The sequence below is a fragment of the Macaca mulatta genome, chromosome 10 (genome assembly GCF_049350105.2).
Source record: "Macaca mulatta isolate MMU2019108-1 chromosome 10, T2T-MMU8v2.0, whole genome shotgun sequence".
Taxonomy (NCBI): domain Eukaryota; kingdom Metazoa; phylum Chordata; class Mammalia; order Primates; family Cercopithecidae; genus Macaca; species Macaca mulatta.
The window spans coordinates 66566314-66586073 of NC_133415.1; the positions used below are offsets into that span (position 1 = coordinate 66566314).

The 19760-nt window shown below is 46.0% G+C and overlaps 1 protein-coding gene across 2 annotated transcripts in view; it reads right to left on the reverse strand.

The window, feature by feature from the left end:
- Window positions 1-19760, reverse strand: part of PCSK2 (proprotein convertase subtilisin/kexin type 2) — a 254019-nt gene that overhangs the window by 37823 nt on the left and 196436 nt on the right. For both annotated transcript variants that reach the window (XM_028827173.2, NM_001266025.1), the window contains 2 exon segments: window positions 15437-15525; window positions 8072-8247 (listed from right to left, as the gene is read on the reverse strand). In XM_028827173.2, coding sequence (XP_028683006.1) covers window positions 8072-8247; window positions 15437-15525 — 265 coding nt within the window.

Sequence of the window (19760 nt, forward strand, 5' to 3'; positions counted from 1 at the left end):
AATCCCAAATCTTGCCTCAGGATCTGCTTCTAGGAGATCTAAAACTAAGACAGAAGTCGATTATTGAACCCTCTCATAATTCAGGCACCTCTGTCACCCTCTTCCCATATACAATGTGAAAAATGCTGTAACTGTAAACCCAACACATAGACTACAAAGCTAAAGATTAAAATAAGCAAAAGAAAAAAAGGATTTCCTTCTTGCCCACTCCTCACTGCTTCTCTCAAGTATTAATTAAGCAAATGTAGGAGGTGCAAACTTCAAATCCCTAAGGAGCCAGGTAGGTGATGTTTGTGTGAAGCAGGTATCAGATAACTGGGGATAGTGGGATCTATGGCAAACAGTGTGTGCCCCGATAAAAGTCTCTTATCCATCTCCTCTTTATTCTCTTCCTTTAAATAATTACTATGTTGGTCAAACAAAACATACGTACAGGATGATAAAATTGAAAGACAAACACAAGACGTGCCTTGTGTAACAGGTAGTTCTCTGACTCCTTTGTTTATGTGAAGACTGCCTTTCAGAGATGGATTTTCCCTTAGAGTAGAGCAGGCAGTGGAAGTTACTGGGAGAAAACCTTCGCTAATGCACAATGCACCCGCACTTCCAAAATGCTACAGTGTTGTCCAAAAAATGTCACCTTGAAACAAGGAAAGATTTATTCCCATTGCTTGGGGAAATTTATTCCCATTGCTTGGGGGAAAGTCAAATGAGAAATCATGTAGTTTTCATCATACTCAGTCTACTTTCTAAAAAATATACATGCTGTCATCTGAAGATCAGTCATAACAATTTTTCTCTTAAGCTTCAGCGGGGTCGGCATGCTTTGCAGGGCAATCATACTTGAAAGGGCCTTTTCACCTGCAGCCAGGGAGACTACAGATGGAGGAGAGAGAAATACCCTGCTTCGAGAGGCAGTGGAGCAGTGCAGAAGTCCGTGGAAAATGACAGGGGCACCCAGGGATGTGGAGCACTGCCACCATCTGTACTGTCAGTCTGGACAGAGGGCACACATCTCCTACCTGCCTGACTCTCTTTTGGCCTCAGGTGTCAAAAAAAGTGCCTCTCAGTGAAAATCCATGTCTGCTGAGGAAAGGGGGAATCTGCCAAGCGTTCCCTTGGGCACCTGCTGTCACCTGGTCTGGGACTTGGATGTGTAACCATTTCTCTGCAGTCACAAGATGAATAATGCAATAAGGAAACAGGCTGTCTGTGCATCAAAAATTTCATCCTAAATGCTTCTTAAGGAGACCAGGCATTGAAACAGGGTAGGGACGTCACTTTCGTGCCACCCAATCCTGTTGTCAGACATTCTCTGTAAACCACATTGTGTCACTCAAATGCCGGGCTCATGTTGCTGTTTCAGATGAGTTGAATTTCAACAGCAGACTGGCATAACCTTGTAATAAAGCATCTTCACTATTTCCTAAATAGTGTAGCAATGGACATTGAGCTGCTGTCACCGTGATGTTCATTTCGTGGACTCTGTTTTCCATTTCATAGTTGTGTTTCTGGGATCCTTGTATTTAATGTAAAAGTGATGAATTCCTTAAGTTGTGAGATCTTTCCTTGACTTAGAAAAGTCTTCCACAGTCTTGGGGTAACTTAGGACTCTGGTTGAGAATCTTGTTATTTTGAGGAAACATAAAACCTTGGGTTTTCAGGTGTTTTTCTTCCTGTTTTTCCACTTCCCAAAGGGAACTTCCAGACTCATGAAGGCAAGGGTGGCTGTTACTTGCAGGGAGAACACATAGGTATGTAAGTGCTATAATTTAAGGAAAGTCAGAAGAGTCCTCTAACGAGGGGTGTACTGTTAAATGTTTAACAACCAGCTCTCTGAAGGGGGCATAAAAGGATTTTATTTTTAGTGTTTGTCAATTTCCATGTCTAATTTCAAGCTCCCAATTTGATGTTATTGGGAGCTTTTCAGTACGGCACTGTCCCTAGCTTGGAAACATGTTTCTCTCCTAGGACTGCATCATGAGCATTCTGGCGTGCTCATTCCTTCGAGGAAGCTATGTCAGAAAAGGGAGGGAGGGAGACTTCTCAAGGTCCTGAACTAGAAGGAAAAAATTGTAATTGGATAAACTATTGACCCTCTTGGCTGTAAAGGAGAGGGCCAGGTGACGTCAAGTGACCTTGAACAGTGACCAGGTCATTCCCACACTGCCAAACCTCTTTTTTGACCATCCATTCTAAGATTGGAAGGTGGATTAGTTTGCCAGGGCTGCTACCAAAGGACCACAACCAAAGGACCAAAGTAACAACCAAAGGAACACCAATTGGGTGGCTTAAACAACAGAAATTTCTTGCCTAGAAGTCCTGGAGATAGAAGTGTCAGCCACCTCTGCTGACATTTCCGTCTCCAGAACTTCTAGGAATAGAATCCATCTCTAGAAGTTCTGCAGACATAATAGATTCTATTCCATTCCTAGAAGTTCTGGAGATGGAATCTATCCCATTCCTCTCCCAGCTCCCGGTGGGCTGTTGGCCATCTCTAGCTTTCCTGGGCTTGTAGATGCATCCCCAGCCCCCTCTGCCTTCATCTTCACATGCTGTTCTCCCTGTGTGCATATCTGTGCCCAGATGATCCTGTTCTATTTTTTTTTTGTCTTTTAAATAAGGGCACCAATCATATTGGATTAGGGGCCCACCCTACTCCAATAAGACCTCTTCTTAATTAATTAGATCTGCAATGACCCTATTTCCAAATGAGGTCACATTATGAGATATTGGGGATTAGGACCCCAACTTATGAATATTTGGGGACAGAATTGAGCCCACAACAGAAGAGGTGCTGATACGGTTTGGCTGTGTCCCCACCCAAATCTCATCTTGAATTTCCACATGTTGTGGGAAGGACCCAGTGGGAGGTAACTGAATCATGGGGGTGGGTCTTCCCCATGCTGTTCTCTTGATAGTGAATAAGTCTTATGAGATATGATGGTTTTAAAAAGGGGAGTTTCCCTACATAAGCTGTCTTCTCTTGTCTGCCACCATGGAAGACATGCCTTTCACCTTCCACCATGATTGTGAGGTCTCCCCAGCTATGTGAAACCATAAGTCCAATAAACCTCTTTCTTTTGTAAATTGCCCAGTCTTAGGTATGTCTTTACCAACAGTGTGAAAACGGATTAATACAGGTGCATACAGTCTTATATTTCTGTTCAGACCTTTGAAATCATTCGGCAGCTCAGAAGAAACTGCTCCATCAGATGCCTAAGAAGACTGTGAATATAGACAACTACCCTTTGATGTCCTCAGAGAAGAAAGAAAGGGATTTTGTTAGAAACCTTCTGATTGGCATCTGACCCTGCAAGTTCTGAACCTTCCCAACAGAACCACATTTCTTGGCTTTGGAGCCTCATCTTGGGGTGTTTCCCCTAATTTTGAACCAAAGTTTCCCTGAAAGCATCGAGGGCAAGTGGCAGCTGGAGCAGAGACTGACAGGTTGTAACAAGCAAGGGTGCCAATGGGGTGGTGTCCAATTGGAAACACCTCTAAGCATAAGCCTCCAGGAAGAGGAAGGGTGGGTTGGAGAGCGGGAGCCGTGAAGCTGGGGAGAAGCAGATGGGGTGAGTGTGGACTAGCCCCGTGACCGCAGAGCCCTCCTGTGGCTCTCCACACATTCTTGGGTCTGGCATCCTACAGCCACCTTGGATCAGGATGTCTGTCTGGTCCCAGGCACTATGAGGTCTTACGTGAATCGATCTCATTGCCTCCTAGCACATTCTTTTTTTTTTTTTTTTTTTTTTTTTTGAGATAGAGTTTCACTCTTGATGCCCAGACTGGAGTGCAATGGCACAATCTCAGCTCACTGCAACCTCTGCCTCCTGAGTTCAAGCGATTCTCCTGCCTCAGCCTCTTAAGTAGCTGAGATTACAGGTGCCTACCACCACACCTGGCTAATTTTTTGTATCTTTAGTAGAGACGGGTTTTCACCATGTTGGTCAGGCTGGTCTTGAACTCCTGACCTCAGGTGATCCACCTGCCTCGGCCCCCCAAAGTGTTGAGATTACAGGCATGAACCCAGCGCCCAGCCCCTCCTGGTGTATTCTTACAAGAAACCAATTTAGTTGGGCTACCTAGGCCTCTGTTCCTTCAACGCAGAGACAAATGGCTTGTGGCTCAGTCACCACACAGCCCACCCGTCCAACCCATCGTACTGATGAGGAAATACAGGGTTGTTCCTTTCTGGAAACGAGTCACCTCTGCTGCCCTTCTCTATTCATTGTGGGTTCTAAGAAACCATATGCTGGTGTCTTAGGATCTCAGGGTTAGATGATTTGGATCCTCAAGATAGTAGAGCAACACCTCGCAAACTTTAATGGGATCTTGTTAAAATGCGGCATCCGTGGGAGGGGAGGAGGCGCTGAGGTTTTGCGTTTTTCACTCTCCCAGGTGGGCCGTGGCCACACTTTGAGAAGCACTGACTCAGACCATTTTGCAGAAAGTGAGGAATGGAGACACTGACTAGTCTGAAGTTCCCCAGCCAATGGTGGGGGGGGGGGCGGGGGGGCAGGACTGAGGTTAAAACTTAGGTCTCTCCACTGTCAAGAGGAGTTCTCCACCTGCTGAAATATCCCTGCAACAGGACGGACCTGCTGCTGTGCAGTGTTGGCTCTCTAGTGAAGACAGAGACATTGACCCGCAGCCAGAAAAGCCTGATTCTGAGAGATGAGTGCCTTCATTTGGTACCCTATGTGCTTCCTTCCCATGGGGCCTGTGACAGCTGTGGTTGGAAGGGCCTGGCTGTGTCCCAAGGAAATTGTCTTTGCAAAGCCAGTCTGGGGGTTAGATCCAGCCTGTGTGCCAAAGTTGGCCACCCACTGCGCTGAAGGGTTCCACTTGGTCTGAAATATTGTTTACTATTGTTTAGGGCTGAGACTCTGGGGAAGTTACATGTGAACTTGCCAATTTTTGTCCAGTGAGATGCTTTAGTCTGGTAAGACTAGGAGTGTGTGTAAGCAAGCAACAATTTAGTAAGGATCCAAAGTTAGATTTCTCATGGCTAAATATAATCTAATCAGACTGAGCTCATTTCATCAATTCAAATTTTACATTGCCTAGCATTCAGAGGCTTAGACTCACTAGGAATACAAACACAGACACAAGGACAGAAGCTAAGGGATGATTTTGGAGGCTGTGAATGGTGAAGAGGTAGAGAAAAATGGTGTGGAAGAGGCCGGGTGCGGTGGTGTACGCTTGTAATCCCACCTTGGGAGGCCGAGGTGGGAGGATCTCTTGAGTCCCGGAGTTTCAAACCAGCCTGGACAACATGGTGAAACATGTCTATAAAAATTTAGCTGGGCATGGTATCATGCACCTGTAGTCCCAGCCACTCTAGAAGCTGAGGCAGGAGAATCACTTGAGCCCAGGAGGTTGAGGCTGCAGTGAGCTGAGATTGTGCGACTGCACTCCAGCCTGGGTGATGCAGTGAGACCCTATTTAAAAAAAAAAAAAAAAAAAAAAAAAAGAAGAAGAAGAAGAAGGTAGAAGAAAGAAAACCTAGTCTAAAAAACCAATCGTGGCCGGGCGCAGTGGCTCAAGCCTGTAATCCCAGCACTTTGGGAGGCCGAGATGGGCGGATTACGAGGTCAGGAGATCAAGACCATCCTGGCTAACACGGTGAAACCCCGTCTCTCCTAAAAAAAAAACAAACAAAAAACTAGCCGGGCGAGGTGGCGGGCGCCTGTAGTCCCAGCTACTCGGGAGGCTGAGGCAGGAGAATGGCATAAACCCGGGAGGCGGAGCTTGCAGTGAGCTGAGATCCGGCCACTGCACTCCTGCCTGGGCGACAGAGCCAGACTCCGTCTCAAAAAAAAAAAAAAAAAAAAAAAATCATAATAGGCATACACTTAGTTATAAGCTTCCTGGCAGCCAAAGGAAAAAGGGAAACCTAATGGGGTAAATTTTGAGGCGATGTTTGTGGGAAGTGTTCCCTAGAAGCAGAGCCTGAGACAGAGATTCAGCTGCCCAGACTCATTGAAGGAGGGCTCTCAGGAGGAATCTGTGAGCAAGGGAGTGAAGTAAAATACAGAGGGGAAGGAACTCCAAAGCTATGCAGTCTTGGGTAAAGCCTACCTTTGGCCTGGCCCACAGGGGGCTCTGGAGCATAAATTACATTGAAGATTCCTCCCTGTTGGAGGCAAGCAGGCTCCTGCCTTAGCCATCTGCTGTGGGTTGTGCCCTGGGTGTGGGGGGGCATAACTTTCTAGGAGAAAGATTCCACCTGTCGGGGCAATGCTTGGTGAGAGGGGCCGCTGTGAGCCATTAGCAGCCGACACTCACAGCAGCTGGGGCTGCCCCCAGGTCTGCCTGGTGAAGGGGATCTTGGTGGGCACCAATGGCATCCACTGTAGTCATAGATTTCGATGTGACTTTCAGCCCCTCAACCGTGACATTTCATGTCTGCATTAATTCCGTATCTGCCCCCTGAACAGCTCATCCACTATGTTCTTAAGCCCCGGGCTAGTTCCCGAGGATGGTCTGAGCAGGAAAACACATGTTTTCTGACCTCAGGAAATGTATGGAAAAGCAGCCTTCAATTGCTCACTCTTATTTTCTTCAATATTCTCTTTTTTATGCCTGCATTAAACATATAGTGTTCTGTACATTCACTTATTTTAGTGTTATCAATGTATAAGTGATGAGTTTGTGCATTTTCCATAAACAGACTATACATAATTTAAATGTGTATGTGGAACGGATGCATTCTGTAATTTATTTATAATAGTGCTGGTTTCTATAGCCATTTCATCTATTTGAAATTCACCAAAATCTAAGAAGCAAATTTAAAAACATTCCTAAAATGGAGTTCCAAAAGCCACACAAAAAATCTCATGCACTGTCCTTTCCCTCACTTAGCACCAGACCACTTACTCCACACACGGCAGTGACCTTGCGGTGTGAGTCCCACGTCCAGGCTGATTACAGAGAGTCCTCTGGGAGCACAGGGAGGCGGCCACTGCTGGCCTGGCAGCGAGGACAGGCCTGAGAAGACTGTGTATGCCGAGGGGTGGGAGCTGTGCCACGCGTGGCAAGTAGATGCGTGCATCGGAACAGCTTGTGAAGACACAGCAGTTTGGTAATGGATGCTCAAGTAACAAATCTATCAGCTGAGGCCCCAGGGATCGTGGAGGAGAGATGAGCTATCCCCATTGTGCCCGGCCCAAATTCCTGACCCACAGCATCCCAAGCGTAGTAAAGGAGTTGTGTTCTGTGCTATGAAGTTTTGGGGTGTTGCTTAAGTGACAGTCGAGACTGGGACAAATGCTGACCCTTTGCAAGCACTTCTCAGTGACAAGCGCTTGCATCTTTCTCATTTACACATCACAGTGACTCTGTGACCCCTCATTATCACCATTTGACAGGTGAGGTTAAGTCACTTCCTGAGAGACTGGAGCCCAGAAACCCTCTGGTCCCTGAACCTGGGTTCGTGTCTCCTTTGGGGTGGCTCTAGCCCCAGCATCTCAGAGAAGGGGCCCCCTTCCCCTCCCTTTGCAGCATTGACCTCCATCTCATCCCTTTGGAGGCTCTGCCTGGCTTCCTTCTCCTTGGCTCTGTCCAAGCCTGAGCTAATCTCAGAGGAGCGGCTATGAGAATGTGTGCTCAGACCTCCTGCCCCATGAGTGTCACGGTCACAGTCCTGGCTGCTGCCCCCTGGATGTACCACCCCGTCCTGCCGAGACCCCATGTCCTGTGTGTTACTGCCAGCCAACGACTGAGCGGGTGGTGTGGGTGCCAGTGCAGGCCCCTTTCTGCCTGTGATGGGCAGCTTTGGCATGGGGACTGCTGTCTGAGACCCTCCCTCCCCAAGCCCCTTCCCTCCCACTGTCGTTCGCAGGAGCCAGGCAGGCATCACGTCTGAGGCTCTTCTGTCTTCTCTCCTTATCCTTCACAGGCCTTCCCGTAGTCAGCCTCCTGCATGGCTAAGCCCCTGTACTGTCTGACTCCTGCAGGACCTGGACTCACACACAGGGTGACAATGGTTTACCCAGTTGCCTCCACCCCTCCACCCACTGTGTCCCACCTTGAGAGTGTCCGGGGCGTAGGGGGCTGGCCCTCTTACCTTGTTCACGCCATCGGCCATGGCCTGCAGCGTGAGCTCCCGGGGCCCATCCACTGTCTTGCCGTTGTCTGTGGGGCCCCAGCTGGCGCTGTAGATGTCGATCAGCTGCGGCATGTGGCTGATGGAGGAGGCCTCGATGATGTCCGTCATGAACGGCTGGTCCAGCATCCGGATGCCTGTGGACACGTTGAGCAGAGGACACCAGGTTTGGGTTCCCCAGTTCACAGGAGACAACGAGGTGGAGGAGGGCTTGGGTCCTGGGTGCCTGGGTTGGAGATCTCAGGTGCTCTGGGGACACTGTGCAGTCCAAGGATCATGAAGGAGGCGCAGATGGTCCTACTGGCTCCCTTCTGCGTCCCACCCATGTCTTTGCTGATGTAACGATTTAAAGACAAGTTTATTCCTCTAACAAACCTTACTAGAATTCCTAATGGGAGAGATCACCTTTGCTGAAGCGATTCTTTGATAAGCTCGTTTCTAAGTAGAAGCTCGACCTCAGAGAACTGGGTGTTGGCTGCAGCCAAGTTTTAGGGGAGAAATAAAGCTACTACATATGATAGATAGAGGAGGCAATAGATATTTGATATATGAGAAGAAATTCCAGCAGGCAGAGGGCAGAGGGCAGGGGACAGAGAGAGGGGCAGGGGCAGTGCAGGAGCGGGTGGGATAAGGAAAGAGGAACTCCCATTTGCACTGTAGCTGGGAGGGACTTTGGAGAGGACAGAAAGGCTGAGATGGCCGTTCTAAACTGTATTAGTAATTCTGTGTCAGACGGCCCCCTCTCCTTTCTTCCCTAGAGCATCGCTGTAAAGTTTGTGTTCCTCTCTGATGCCTCATGGGAGTGATTTCTTGCGGGATGTTGGGAAGAAGCAAAGTCCTGCAGTCCAGGGTAGTGTGGGGCACACAAGCCTAAGACACAGGGGCATAGGGTGAAGGTGCCTGTGCTGCACCCGCAGAGCTGGTGCTCCCAGGCTTCCAGTCCCCCTGTGGTCATCCACAAAAGCCCTCTCTAGGGGGAACTCAGCAGCCGCCACTGGGATGGGCGTGATATCTCTCCATCACTACCCTCAAAACTTCGCTGACGGGGTCATATGCCTTTCTCCAGGCTTTGTCATCTGGATGGTCAGTGGGTTCACGATTCTGTGGCAAGGAGCTTAGAGTGCTAGTGAAGCGGACCTGTCTTCACCCACTGCAATTATGGAATGAAGGTGTTGGGCCATGCACAGTCAAAACCTGGGCCCCAAAACTCCTTCCTTGTCCCCGGTGGCCAAAGGATGTTGTGCCTCAAGAACACTATTTCACAAGCCTCACTCTCTAACGTGGCGAGCAGGTCAATTGAATTACAAGCCACCCAGGTTCTTGCCAGGCACCTGAAATGGACATGAAATTGCTTTCTTTCCTGAGGGTCTACTACTTTCCCAGGTCCCAGGAGACTCCAGGACCTCACTTTCCTCTTCAGTGCTCATAGCCCTCTTCTTGTGTACCTTTAACCTTCTATCACAACTGCTTATTTGAGTGTTTCATACACCACCAGATGGCACGCTCTTTGAGTATAGGGCATGTGTCTACTTTGTTCACTTCTGTGTCCTTGAGGATCAACGTGATGCTTGGTATTTATTTTAACCTTGACAAATATTTGGTGATAAATATCTGGCATTATTGCCTTATTTAGTTGATTTCCTCCCCAACAGAAATAACAGGTCGAGAAGAATGAATAACAGGCTCTACTCATCCATCTTCTACTATTAACCCATGAGCGTAATCACCATGTTTGCCAACAAACATCCAGTTACGAGTTAGCATTCTTTCTCCTGGGTGAAGCTTATCTAGAATAAGCCTAGTCTTTGGCTTGAACTTTCCAGATGTTAAATTTTATGGTTCATTTTATAAGGAGATAGGAAATTTAAGACTCTCTATTTTGCTTTTGATCCATCTATATTTTTATTTATTTAAAAACTTTATTTAATGCAGGTGACCAATAAGCCACAGAATAAACTGGTCAGTGCAGCTTCTTCTTGTGCAAAGTCACGCCCACTCTGTGGGTGGGAAATAAACAGAGAGAGGCTGGCATTCACTTGCTCAGATGCTCTTGAACTTGCCTAGTGCCCAGATGACCAGGACCGAATGGCCCACCGCAACTGGAAGGTGAGAGAAATTCAACCCTGGCCAAAGCAGACCTCCGCTGCCCCACAAACCAACCAACGGCAGCCCTGGATTTTGCCAGGGCTGGTGCATGGCACTTCCAGCTGTGCCTTGAACCCTCTTCCTCTTTGCAGCTCTTATCACCTTCATGGGCTCCCTCTGTGCTGCACAAGAACCTCAGAGCGGATGTGTATTAATCTTCTGTTTCAACATTATAGGGTGGCCACAGGCTGAGAGCAAGTCTCTCATTCATATTCAGGGACCAGGCGCCCGACGTTCTTTTAATCTTGTTAAGCTCAAGAGGAATGAGGCATGCATTAATTGAATGAGATACAGTATTAATTTTGCAAGCAACTGCACCATTAGCAGCCAAGACAGCGGCTCAGAGTGACCCTAGGGTTTTAGGGAAGGCCTCTCCTCTGCCCCTGGATGCTCTAGGAGCTACAGGGGAATGTGGGGTGAAGACAGAGAGTAGACCAAGTGAGAGAGAGGGAGAGAATGAGAGAAGGAGGGAGAGAGGCAGAGAGACTGGGAGAGAGAGAGAGGGTAGGCAGAGGGAGAGAGACAGAGAGAATGGGAGAGAGAGAGGCAGAGGAACAGGTAGAGAGAAAGGAAGAGGAGAAGGAGAGAGTGAGAGAGAGAGAGAAGGAGAGGACAGAGAAAGAGAGAGGAAAGGGAGAGTGCAGGAGAGAGAGAAGGTAGAGGGCGAGGGAAAGAGAGGAAAGAGAGAGAAGTAAGAAGGGGGAGGAGGAGGAGGGGAGGAGGGGAGGAAGGGAGGAAGGGAGGGAGAGAGAGGAGAGGGAGAGAGGGAGGAAGGGGGAGGAGGAGAGGAAGAGAGGGAGGGAGGGAGAAAGGGAGGGAGAGAGAGAGAGAGAGGGAGAGAGAGAGAGAGGGAGAGAGAGAGAGAGGGAGAGAGAGAGAGAGAGAGAGAAATCAAAGGAGCTAGGAGTCAGTGTCTTCAATGCTGATGTGTGTATTTGATGGGCAAGGACAGACACAGGCACACATCAAGTGTTTCTATCTGACCCCAGGCAGGTCTGCACAGCACATTAATGAGTAGAGACACTCTGTGGGTCTCTTCCATTCATTTACAGCCTTCCCCGTCTACCCATGCAGTGTGCACTGTGGCTAGCCTTGGTGCCCTGGGGGCTGCATGCCCAGCGGATTCGAGCTACATCCTCTCTGCCTCTGCTCCTGTTGCACAAGTTGTGCCTGTCCCTGCCTCCAGTAAATGCTACATCTACCCACAAACTTCGGTGCCCATCAATGCCACTTTTTGTGCTTGTGAATATTTGCTCTGGAGGCTAAGGAGGAAGTTCATGCTCACCCAGGTTTTAGGTTCTGAAAACTCGTATTAGTCATTGTGCTTACAGTGATTTTTACTTGTTTATTGAAAAGCTCAGACAAAATATAAGTTTATCTGCAGTGTTATGAGATTCATTGGCCAAGAATAATAATGATAATAATATACAAAAGCAATTCATAACTGGTAGAGAAATTTCAGGGCATTTTCACCGTGGTCAACTGTGTGGTTTTAAGATACTTTTCAAAATCTTCAATCAAAGGTGATCTCATCCTGAAGCCCAGTGTGTAAATCTGTATGCTTTGGTTTAAAAAGGCAGGTGAGTAGGACCAAACCCACCTGGCCTGGCCCCATCTTGGGGTTGCTCTGAGAGTCTGCAGAAACCCAGAACAGTGAGGAATTGCGGAGCCCCACCCTCAGGCTCTTCTTGTTCCTGAGCCCTGGTTACTCTCTGTCCTCTTGCATGAGTTGTTATCTTATATTTTCTTATTTGCTCCCTGTCTTTGTTTCCTCCTAGACTGAGCTACCTGGGGCAGGAAACCTGTCTGCCAGCTTCCATCCCCTGCAACAGGAAGGTGCCCACAGTGACTACTGACCACACAAAAGGCCTGAAGGCAGGAGACAGTGTTATGACTCCTTGATACAGTCTCGAGCTTTAACAGTTTCAGAAATATACATTTGACAAATTTGCAAGAACCATCATTTGGAAGGTCATTATGTTTGTGGTACATGTGCTTGGTTTTGTGGATTTTGATTTAATTTTAATGTTTGACTCAATCTTTTTGATTAAAGTTGTCATTTCCTTAAAAATTAAAATGAAAAAAGAAAGAAGGAAAGAATGGAGTCCTTTTTAAAAAGAGAATTACTCAAATAAAGGCATTTTCAAAATAAAACATGTAATATTTTTCTTCAAAATTTATACAATTAGGTCAGTGAAAATGGAAATGTAAATAAACTTTAGAATAATGTTTCTGAGGTTATTAAAGCTTGAAGACTGCAGGATGACTTTTGGGACATCCCATATGTGTGGGTCTACATGTCACATAGTTTGAAATGAAGACAGACGCGAAGAGAAATGAAGGAGAAGATCTTTGCACGGATTAAAATAGGTTAGGGGCTAACCTCTGGGACACACCAAGAATGCCTAAAAATCAACAAGAAAAAGACAGGAGCCTTGATGGAAAAATGAGAAAAATTTATGAACAGAAGAGGAATTCAGGCAGATGCAGAGATGCTCGATGCTTTTTTCTGTTCAGAGGACTCAATTTACAATCTCATCTCCCCTCTTCTTTTTTGAATTCCTGGATTAAGACTCAACAGCATTTTAACTTTGGGCTTTTTTCTGGAGACAGCATGGAGGGGTGCTGGGGAAGGACCTCAGACATCACAGGGGCGCCCCCCTAACCTGTAAATGAACGTACACCTCGACTTTGAGACCAGCAACGATCCGAGTTGGCCACCAGGTGGCGCTTTAGACCGCCTTAGCCCAGAAAACTCCCGAATGGAAAGATTCTCTGGAGGGGTTGACTCATTTTTAGCAAATAATTAAAAACCAGCCAACTTTTGGAATTGCCAGCCAGGCTGAATAAAATGTTTTCCTTAAATTTGTAAGATAAACTCTGCTTTTTTTGCAATCCATGAGTAATTCACCAGTGCTTCCTCAAGAATTCATGTTGACGCCTCAGGGAGCCGGAGGACACTGGGTACCCTAAGGCACAGGCACCGGACTGTTGCCTCACAGCCCTTGTAGTTAGAACCAGCGTACGTGGTCACAGGGGAGCCAAGCTGGGGCTAAGGGAGTGGGAAAAGAAAGAAAGGAGGCTCCCTTGCTCTAAATCTTTGGTGGCTGTTCTTGGTTTCTGGAAGCTCAAAGGGTTGTTGCCATGCCCCAGATGTCCTCACAGAAGACCAGTCGCGTCTTTGAGGTGTCAGGCTGCATTCAGCAGGCGAGGCAGAGGCTGCTGCACCTGCCGGGTCCTCTGGCCTGCTCCCTGGCTTTTTGCCTAGGGGCGTCCCCTGCCCAAGGAGCTCCACTCAGTTCAAGAGAGCTGGGCAGACTGGGCAGGCCCAGGGGCACCCCCAAACAATGAACGATGGGAAGTGGCAGATTAACGCCACAGCCTCCTCACTTTAGTGGGGTCAATTGTGAGGGGGAGTTCTCCACACTCTCTCAGAGAATTACCTGCAGGACGGGGCCCCTGTTGTCCACGAGACTCACTTTGCTGGCCTCCATTCCTTTCCTGTCTTCTTCCCCGACTCCCTCACTCTGGCTTCCCCGGACCACCTCCCACATGAACTACTTGCCCGGAATCCTTGTCTCAGGTTTTGCTTTTAGGAAGAGCAAACTAAGACAGCGGGAGAATTAGATACATTTGATGAGCACTCAGTGCTCAGATGTTTTCAGAGGGCAAATAATAAGAGAAGAGGAAAAAAGGAAAAGAAGCAGATGGAAAAAGAAGCTCCCAGGAACCTCCAGAAAGCTACGAGCTCCCCCTAACTCTTTTAACTTTTGCAGGTGGTCATTTTACTTTGTTCCGAAAACCAGTTACCTTGGGTGTTTGAATAAGAAATGCAGGCTTGAATTTTTCAGTTGCTTCTAGTTCTGTTCTGTGAGTAGAGAACCCACCTCCCTTAGATTCCATCCCAGGTCTGAGCGTGGCTTATAAAATATTAACCAAGTGATGTTCTTTCCCCCGAGCTCATAATGGCTCCTGACATTTTAATGCCAGCGTTTTGGATGCGCACAAAGTAAAGAGAGCTGAAACCCAGGGGCAAAGCCTCCTCTATTTACATTTTAGAAACCTCCAGATATATTCTTTTGTGACATTCAGCACCCAGTTCAGGCAAGCCTCTTAGCAAACAGTGTTGAAAAGAGGTTAATAGTGGGTTTGTATAGGTTACTTTTGCTTTATTTAGTTCCATGGAAATGGAGGTGTCAGCAGAAAGTAGGTTTATGGTTCCATTAAATTGCCAGGAGAAGAAAGTATCAGGACAGTTGTAAACAAAAAAAAGAAAAAAGAAAAATAAGGCTGGGTGACTCAGCCTGAATAAATTAAGAACCAATTTGATGCAAAACTTGGAACAAGACTGGAGCCACTCCATTCTCAGACATCTTGTTGAAAGCTTATGAATCTCTCAGTTTCTGTCTCTGTCTGTCTGTCTGTCTCTCTCTCTCTCTTTTTTTTTTTCTGAGAGGGGAGGGATGTTGGTTTCTAAATTTCCAGGGACTTGACACTCTCATTTCTAAGGGCTCCATAAAGAGGAAATTGTTAAATATCCTACCCAGTAAAATGTAAGCAAAAGGTTCTAGGTAGAATTTATCTTTTTAAAGATGAGTTCCATTGTGCAAAACATTTTGAAGAGCTCTGAGTATGTTTACAAATAATTTATACACACCACCTTGTATTCTACAGTCTATATTTGAGACTCATTAAAATGTTATTGACACTGACACGGAAGAGTAGTGACTGACAATTCTATTTATATAAAGTTCAAAAACTGGCAATAACCTTTTTTTTTTTTTTTGCTGTTAGAAAACAAGATCATGGTTATTCTTGGGTGTCTGAGTAGTAACTGGAAGGGGTCATAAAGGGCTTTGTGGTGCTGGTTACATTTTGTTTTCTGATCACTATATGGGTATGGCCAGTTTGGGGAAAGTCACTGAGCTATGTACTTACGATTCATTAACTTCTTTGAGTTTATATTATGCTTAAGTTAAAAATTTAAACCTGTATTGATATTGCTATGCAGGTTAAAAGAAAAAAATTTTTTTCACTTGTGCCAAATCTGTGGATCCTAGCTTTTCTGCACTAGTGGGATTTTTTGCTGGGCCACGGTCAGCCTTGAGATCAAGGCCATGGTCAGCCTTGAGATCAGTGTGATACCTAGTGGGGGCCTGCTGTTTGGCAGGGCTGGCTTACCTGCAACCTTGGAGTTGTATGCTACTCCGACCCCACAGATATTGTTGTTGGCGGCAGCAGAAACTTCTCCTGCACATCGGGTCCCATGGCTTTGGAAAAATATAAAGACACATTAGATACGCAGTGAAAAGAATTTGACTACATCTGTCATGGGCTCAAAATTCTCTTTGGAACAAGGATGAAATCTGCATATCATATACAAGTAAACCCTGTGTCACTGAAGAGGTTGGCCCTTGTGTTAAAGCTCTGTGAAAACTTAAAGAGCTGAGCAAACCATTATCTACCTGTCTTTTAGTTTTCTCTAAAGTGCCCCATCTTGGGGTGGTTTGTAAAAGCCGCAATAGAGAACTGAAACAAGTATAAACTGAGTCACTCAGAAGGGTGTGTTTTCAGACCTAAGCAGCATTCAAGATGCAAAAGATTCCAGTGGCGTAAATCATCTGGAACTACCAGATCCAACCATGAAAAGTTCACTTTATTTATATTTATTTATTCATTTATTTTTTTTGAATCTGGGTCTCCTTGGTCACCTACGCTGGAGTGCGGTGGTGCAATCTTGGCTCACTGCAGCTTCGACTTCCCAGGCTCAAGTGATTCTCCTGCCTCAGCCTCTTGAGTAGCTGGGACCATAGGTGTGTGCACCACACCTGGCTAATTTTTTGTATTTTTTGTAGAGAAGGAGGTTTCCCATGTTGCCCAGGCTGGTCTCAAACTCCTGGGCTCAAGCGATCCTCCCACCTAAGCCTCCCAAATTGCTGAGATTATAGCTGTGAGCCACTGCGCCTAGCTAGAAAAGTCCATTTTAATGGTGGGTGGAACAGTTACTGAATCAAATGGGCACATTCCCAGGTCTGCTGGGACAGTGCGAATATGGCCTGCGGAATGCACAAGGTCTTTCCACTCACTGTTCAAACTGCGGCAAACAATCAGGAAATGTGGGTGAAGGGGTTCATTGGCTACATATCCCTAGGAATTTTCCATTTCTGCAGCATCAACTAGTGCTGTCTGGGACATCCTCTTGGGGCAAGCAAAGCTATCACACCAGCCCTTAAAAAATATCACATGCAAGGATTGAAAACACACACACACACACACACACACACACACACACACACACACACATTTTCTTTCTCTGTATGAATCAAAGTAAATCCTGCCTCCATAAAGGCTACATATTTCATCCCTCAAAATTCTCTTTGGAACAAGAATGAAATCCGCATATCATGTACCCAGATATGTACACCCAGTGTCACTGCAGAGGTCGGCCCTTGTGTTAAACCTGTCCCTGTCCTAAAACAGTTTACCAAAGGCTGGAGGACAAGTGCATGTGAACCAGCTTGAACAAAGTAAAGATATTAAGTCTTCTGTATCTTTAATTTTGGCCCTTAATCAGGGGAGAGGAATGCCATGGGCTCTCCAGAGGAACATATGGGAAGAAACATTTCGTTGCTAAATTAGGCGACACTAATTAGCAATCAGCCATAAATAGAGGTTTCTTACGATTGTTCCTAACACCAAGCCTTCTCACAACCCTGGGCCTTTGAATCTGGACTTCTCTTGTCATTTATTTTGACTGAAAGAATGTGGTAGAAGTGATGAGCCTGGGCCTCAGGAGACCTTGTGGCTTTTCTGCTTTCTCTTGCCACCCTCTCTAGGCTCCATGTGAGCAAGCCCGGGCTAGCCTATTGGATGATGAAAGACACATAACCTGTCGTGCTTGACACCCCAGCCAACAGTAATCTATTGACATGTGAGTGAGGTCATCCTAAACCAATGAGCTCCCAGCAACCTGCCAGCTGACCAGGGAGACAAGGGTGAGCTCAGCCAAGACAAGCCTAGCCTGGTCCAGATCAGTAGAACTTTCCAACCAACCTATAGACTTGGGAGCAATAATCAATGCTTATTGTTTCAAGCTACTGAATTCTGGAATAATTTGTTATGCGGCATTATCATGGCAGTAGATTGCTGATACAATGAAGGAACAAGGTTAGAGGGACACCATGGCTTATGTGTAGGGAGTCAGGGTTCACACCTGGACTGTCACGGTGACTGTATTGGGGCTTTTGTGAACAGCCTGTATTGTGGGGCTGCTGGGGTGTCCAAATGAAAACCTGAGGCCCTGTGCCCAACCCTGTGGATTTCCTGAGAGAAAGAACAGGCATACCCTTTCCATCCACACTGCTGGTTTTTGCACCAAAGTGATTTGATCATCTCACAGCTTTTTCAGCCAAAAGCGTGTATTTCTGTATATATTACACCTAGGGAATAGTGTCAGATATATCCAGCAATATGAATAAAACAACTCTCTTTTACCGACATCTACTATGGGACAGACCCTGTGCTGAGAGTGTTATATACATGATTTTATTAAATCCTCACAACAGCCTATTATTATCCCCATTTTAAAGATGAGAAAACTGAAGCTTAGACAGATGTGAAGTCACTTCTCAAATAGGAAGCAGGGCAAGAATTCAAACTCAGTTCCGCTGCTTCCAAAGCCCTGCTCTTCACCATGATCTTTAACTATCGTGTAATCCTATCAGAAACATGCAGAATAACATTGTGATGGTTAATTTCACTTGTCAATATGGCTGGGCCACGAGGTATCCAGATATTCGGTCAGACATTATTCTTGGTGTTTCTGCAAGGGTATTTTGGATGAGACATTTCAATTCGTGGACATTGACTAGAGCAGCTTGTCCTCCATAATGTGCATGGGCGTCATCCAATCTCTTGAAGGTTTAAATAGACAAAATATCTGGCCTTCTCTGAGAAGAGAGAATTCTCTTGAAGACTGCCTTTGGACTTCACCTGTAACATTGGATCTTCCTGGTTCTATAGCAGGCTACCTTCAGACTCGAGCTGGACCATTGGCTCTCAGGGTTTTCAGCCTGCTGGTTTACCCTGCAGGTTTTGGACTTGCCAGTCTGTAGACTGAGGTGAGTCAATTCCCTATAATGAACCTCTTTTTATATGTATACACATCCTACTGGTTCTGTTCTCTGGAGAACCATGACTAAAGCAAAAAGTAACCAAGTAATTAAATCTGTTTTTGCTGGTTTCTTAGTTCAGTCATTTGCTAATATCCATATTAGTCCACTTTCACACTGCTATGAAGAAATACCAGACACTGGTAATTTATAAAGGAAAGAGATTTAATTGACTCACAGTTCAGCATTGCTGGAGAGGCCTCAGGAAACTTACAATCATGGTGGAAGGCACCTCTTCACAGGGTGACAGGAAGGAGATAATGAGTGCCAGCAGGGGAAATGCCAGATGCTTATAAAACCATCAGATCTTGTGAGACTCACTCATTATCATGAGAACAGCATGGGGAAAACTGCCCCCATGATTCCATTACCTCTACCTGGTCCTGCCCTTGACACGTGGGATTATGAGTATTACAATTCAAGGTGAGATTTGGGTGGGGACACAGAGCTAAACCATATCACCATTCACCTAGGTATTCTGGTACAGTATTGTCTCTCACTTTGCAACATGGTTTTTGTTGGTGGCAGAAAATGCTGAATGGTCACCAGTCATTCTCTTTTCTCCCTAGGCTGCAGTAAGGCTCCCATCCTCCCTTGCACTTGTATATGGCCATGTGACTGAGTTATGGCAAATATGTGAGCAGATGGGTAAATGCTATTTGTAAGCCTGGCCCATAGAAATCACCCTTGGGCAATTATTCATGCTCTTTCCCCTCAAGTAGTTTGATGCAAAAAATCCCAGCAACATTGGAAACCTATGCCAAAGATGAAAGGAGTCTGCATCCCCGAATCACTGCTTGGAGGAGAACTGCTCCACCAGGAACACAGAGATGGATCAGTGGGTGAGTGATAAATAAACCAAAAAAGGTGCTAAGCCACTAAAGCACTAAGAGTTCAAGGCCAAGATTTATTTGTTATAGCTACTAGGATAACCTGAACTCGCACATTTTTATTTTATTTCTATTGATTATTGCTATAATTTTATTAGATGCTACTCGATAACCTGTTTTGGAAGGATAAATTCTAATAATAAGTGAGATAAACTAATTTGAAGGATCCCACAAAAAGAGATGCTGGGTGACTAGGATGAGTACAAAGCAGTCCTTGATGAAGAGAAGAAAAATGGCTGCCTTGTCTAATGGTAGAATTCCCCTGCCCTCTCACTAGGCGTGTGCAGGGTGCATGATGGACTTTTGGCATTCGTTTATTTAATGCACACTTTGAGGCTGGTGTGTAGAAGTGAGTCTTTTAATGGTGAATGGGCATGTCTGACATTTTGGAGTTTCCATTTTGGCTCAGGTTTATTATTCAAATATGTGTAATTATGAAATATT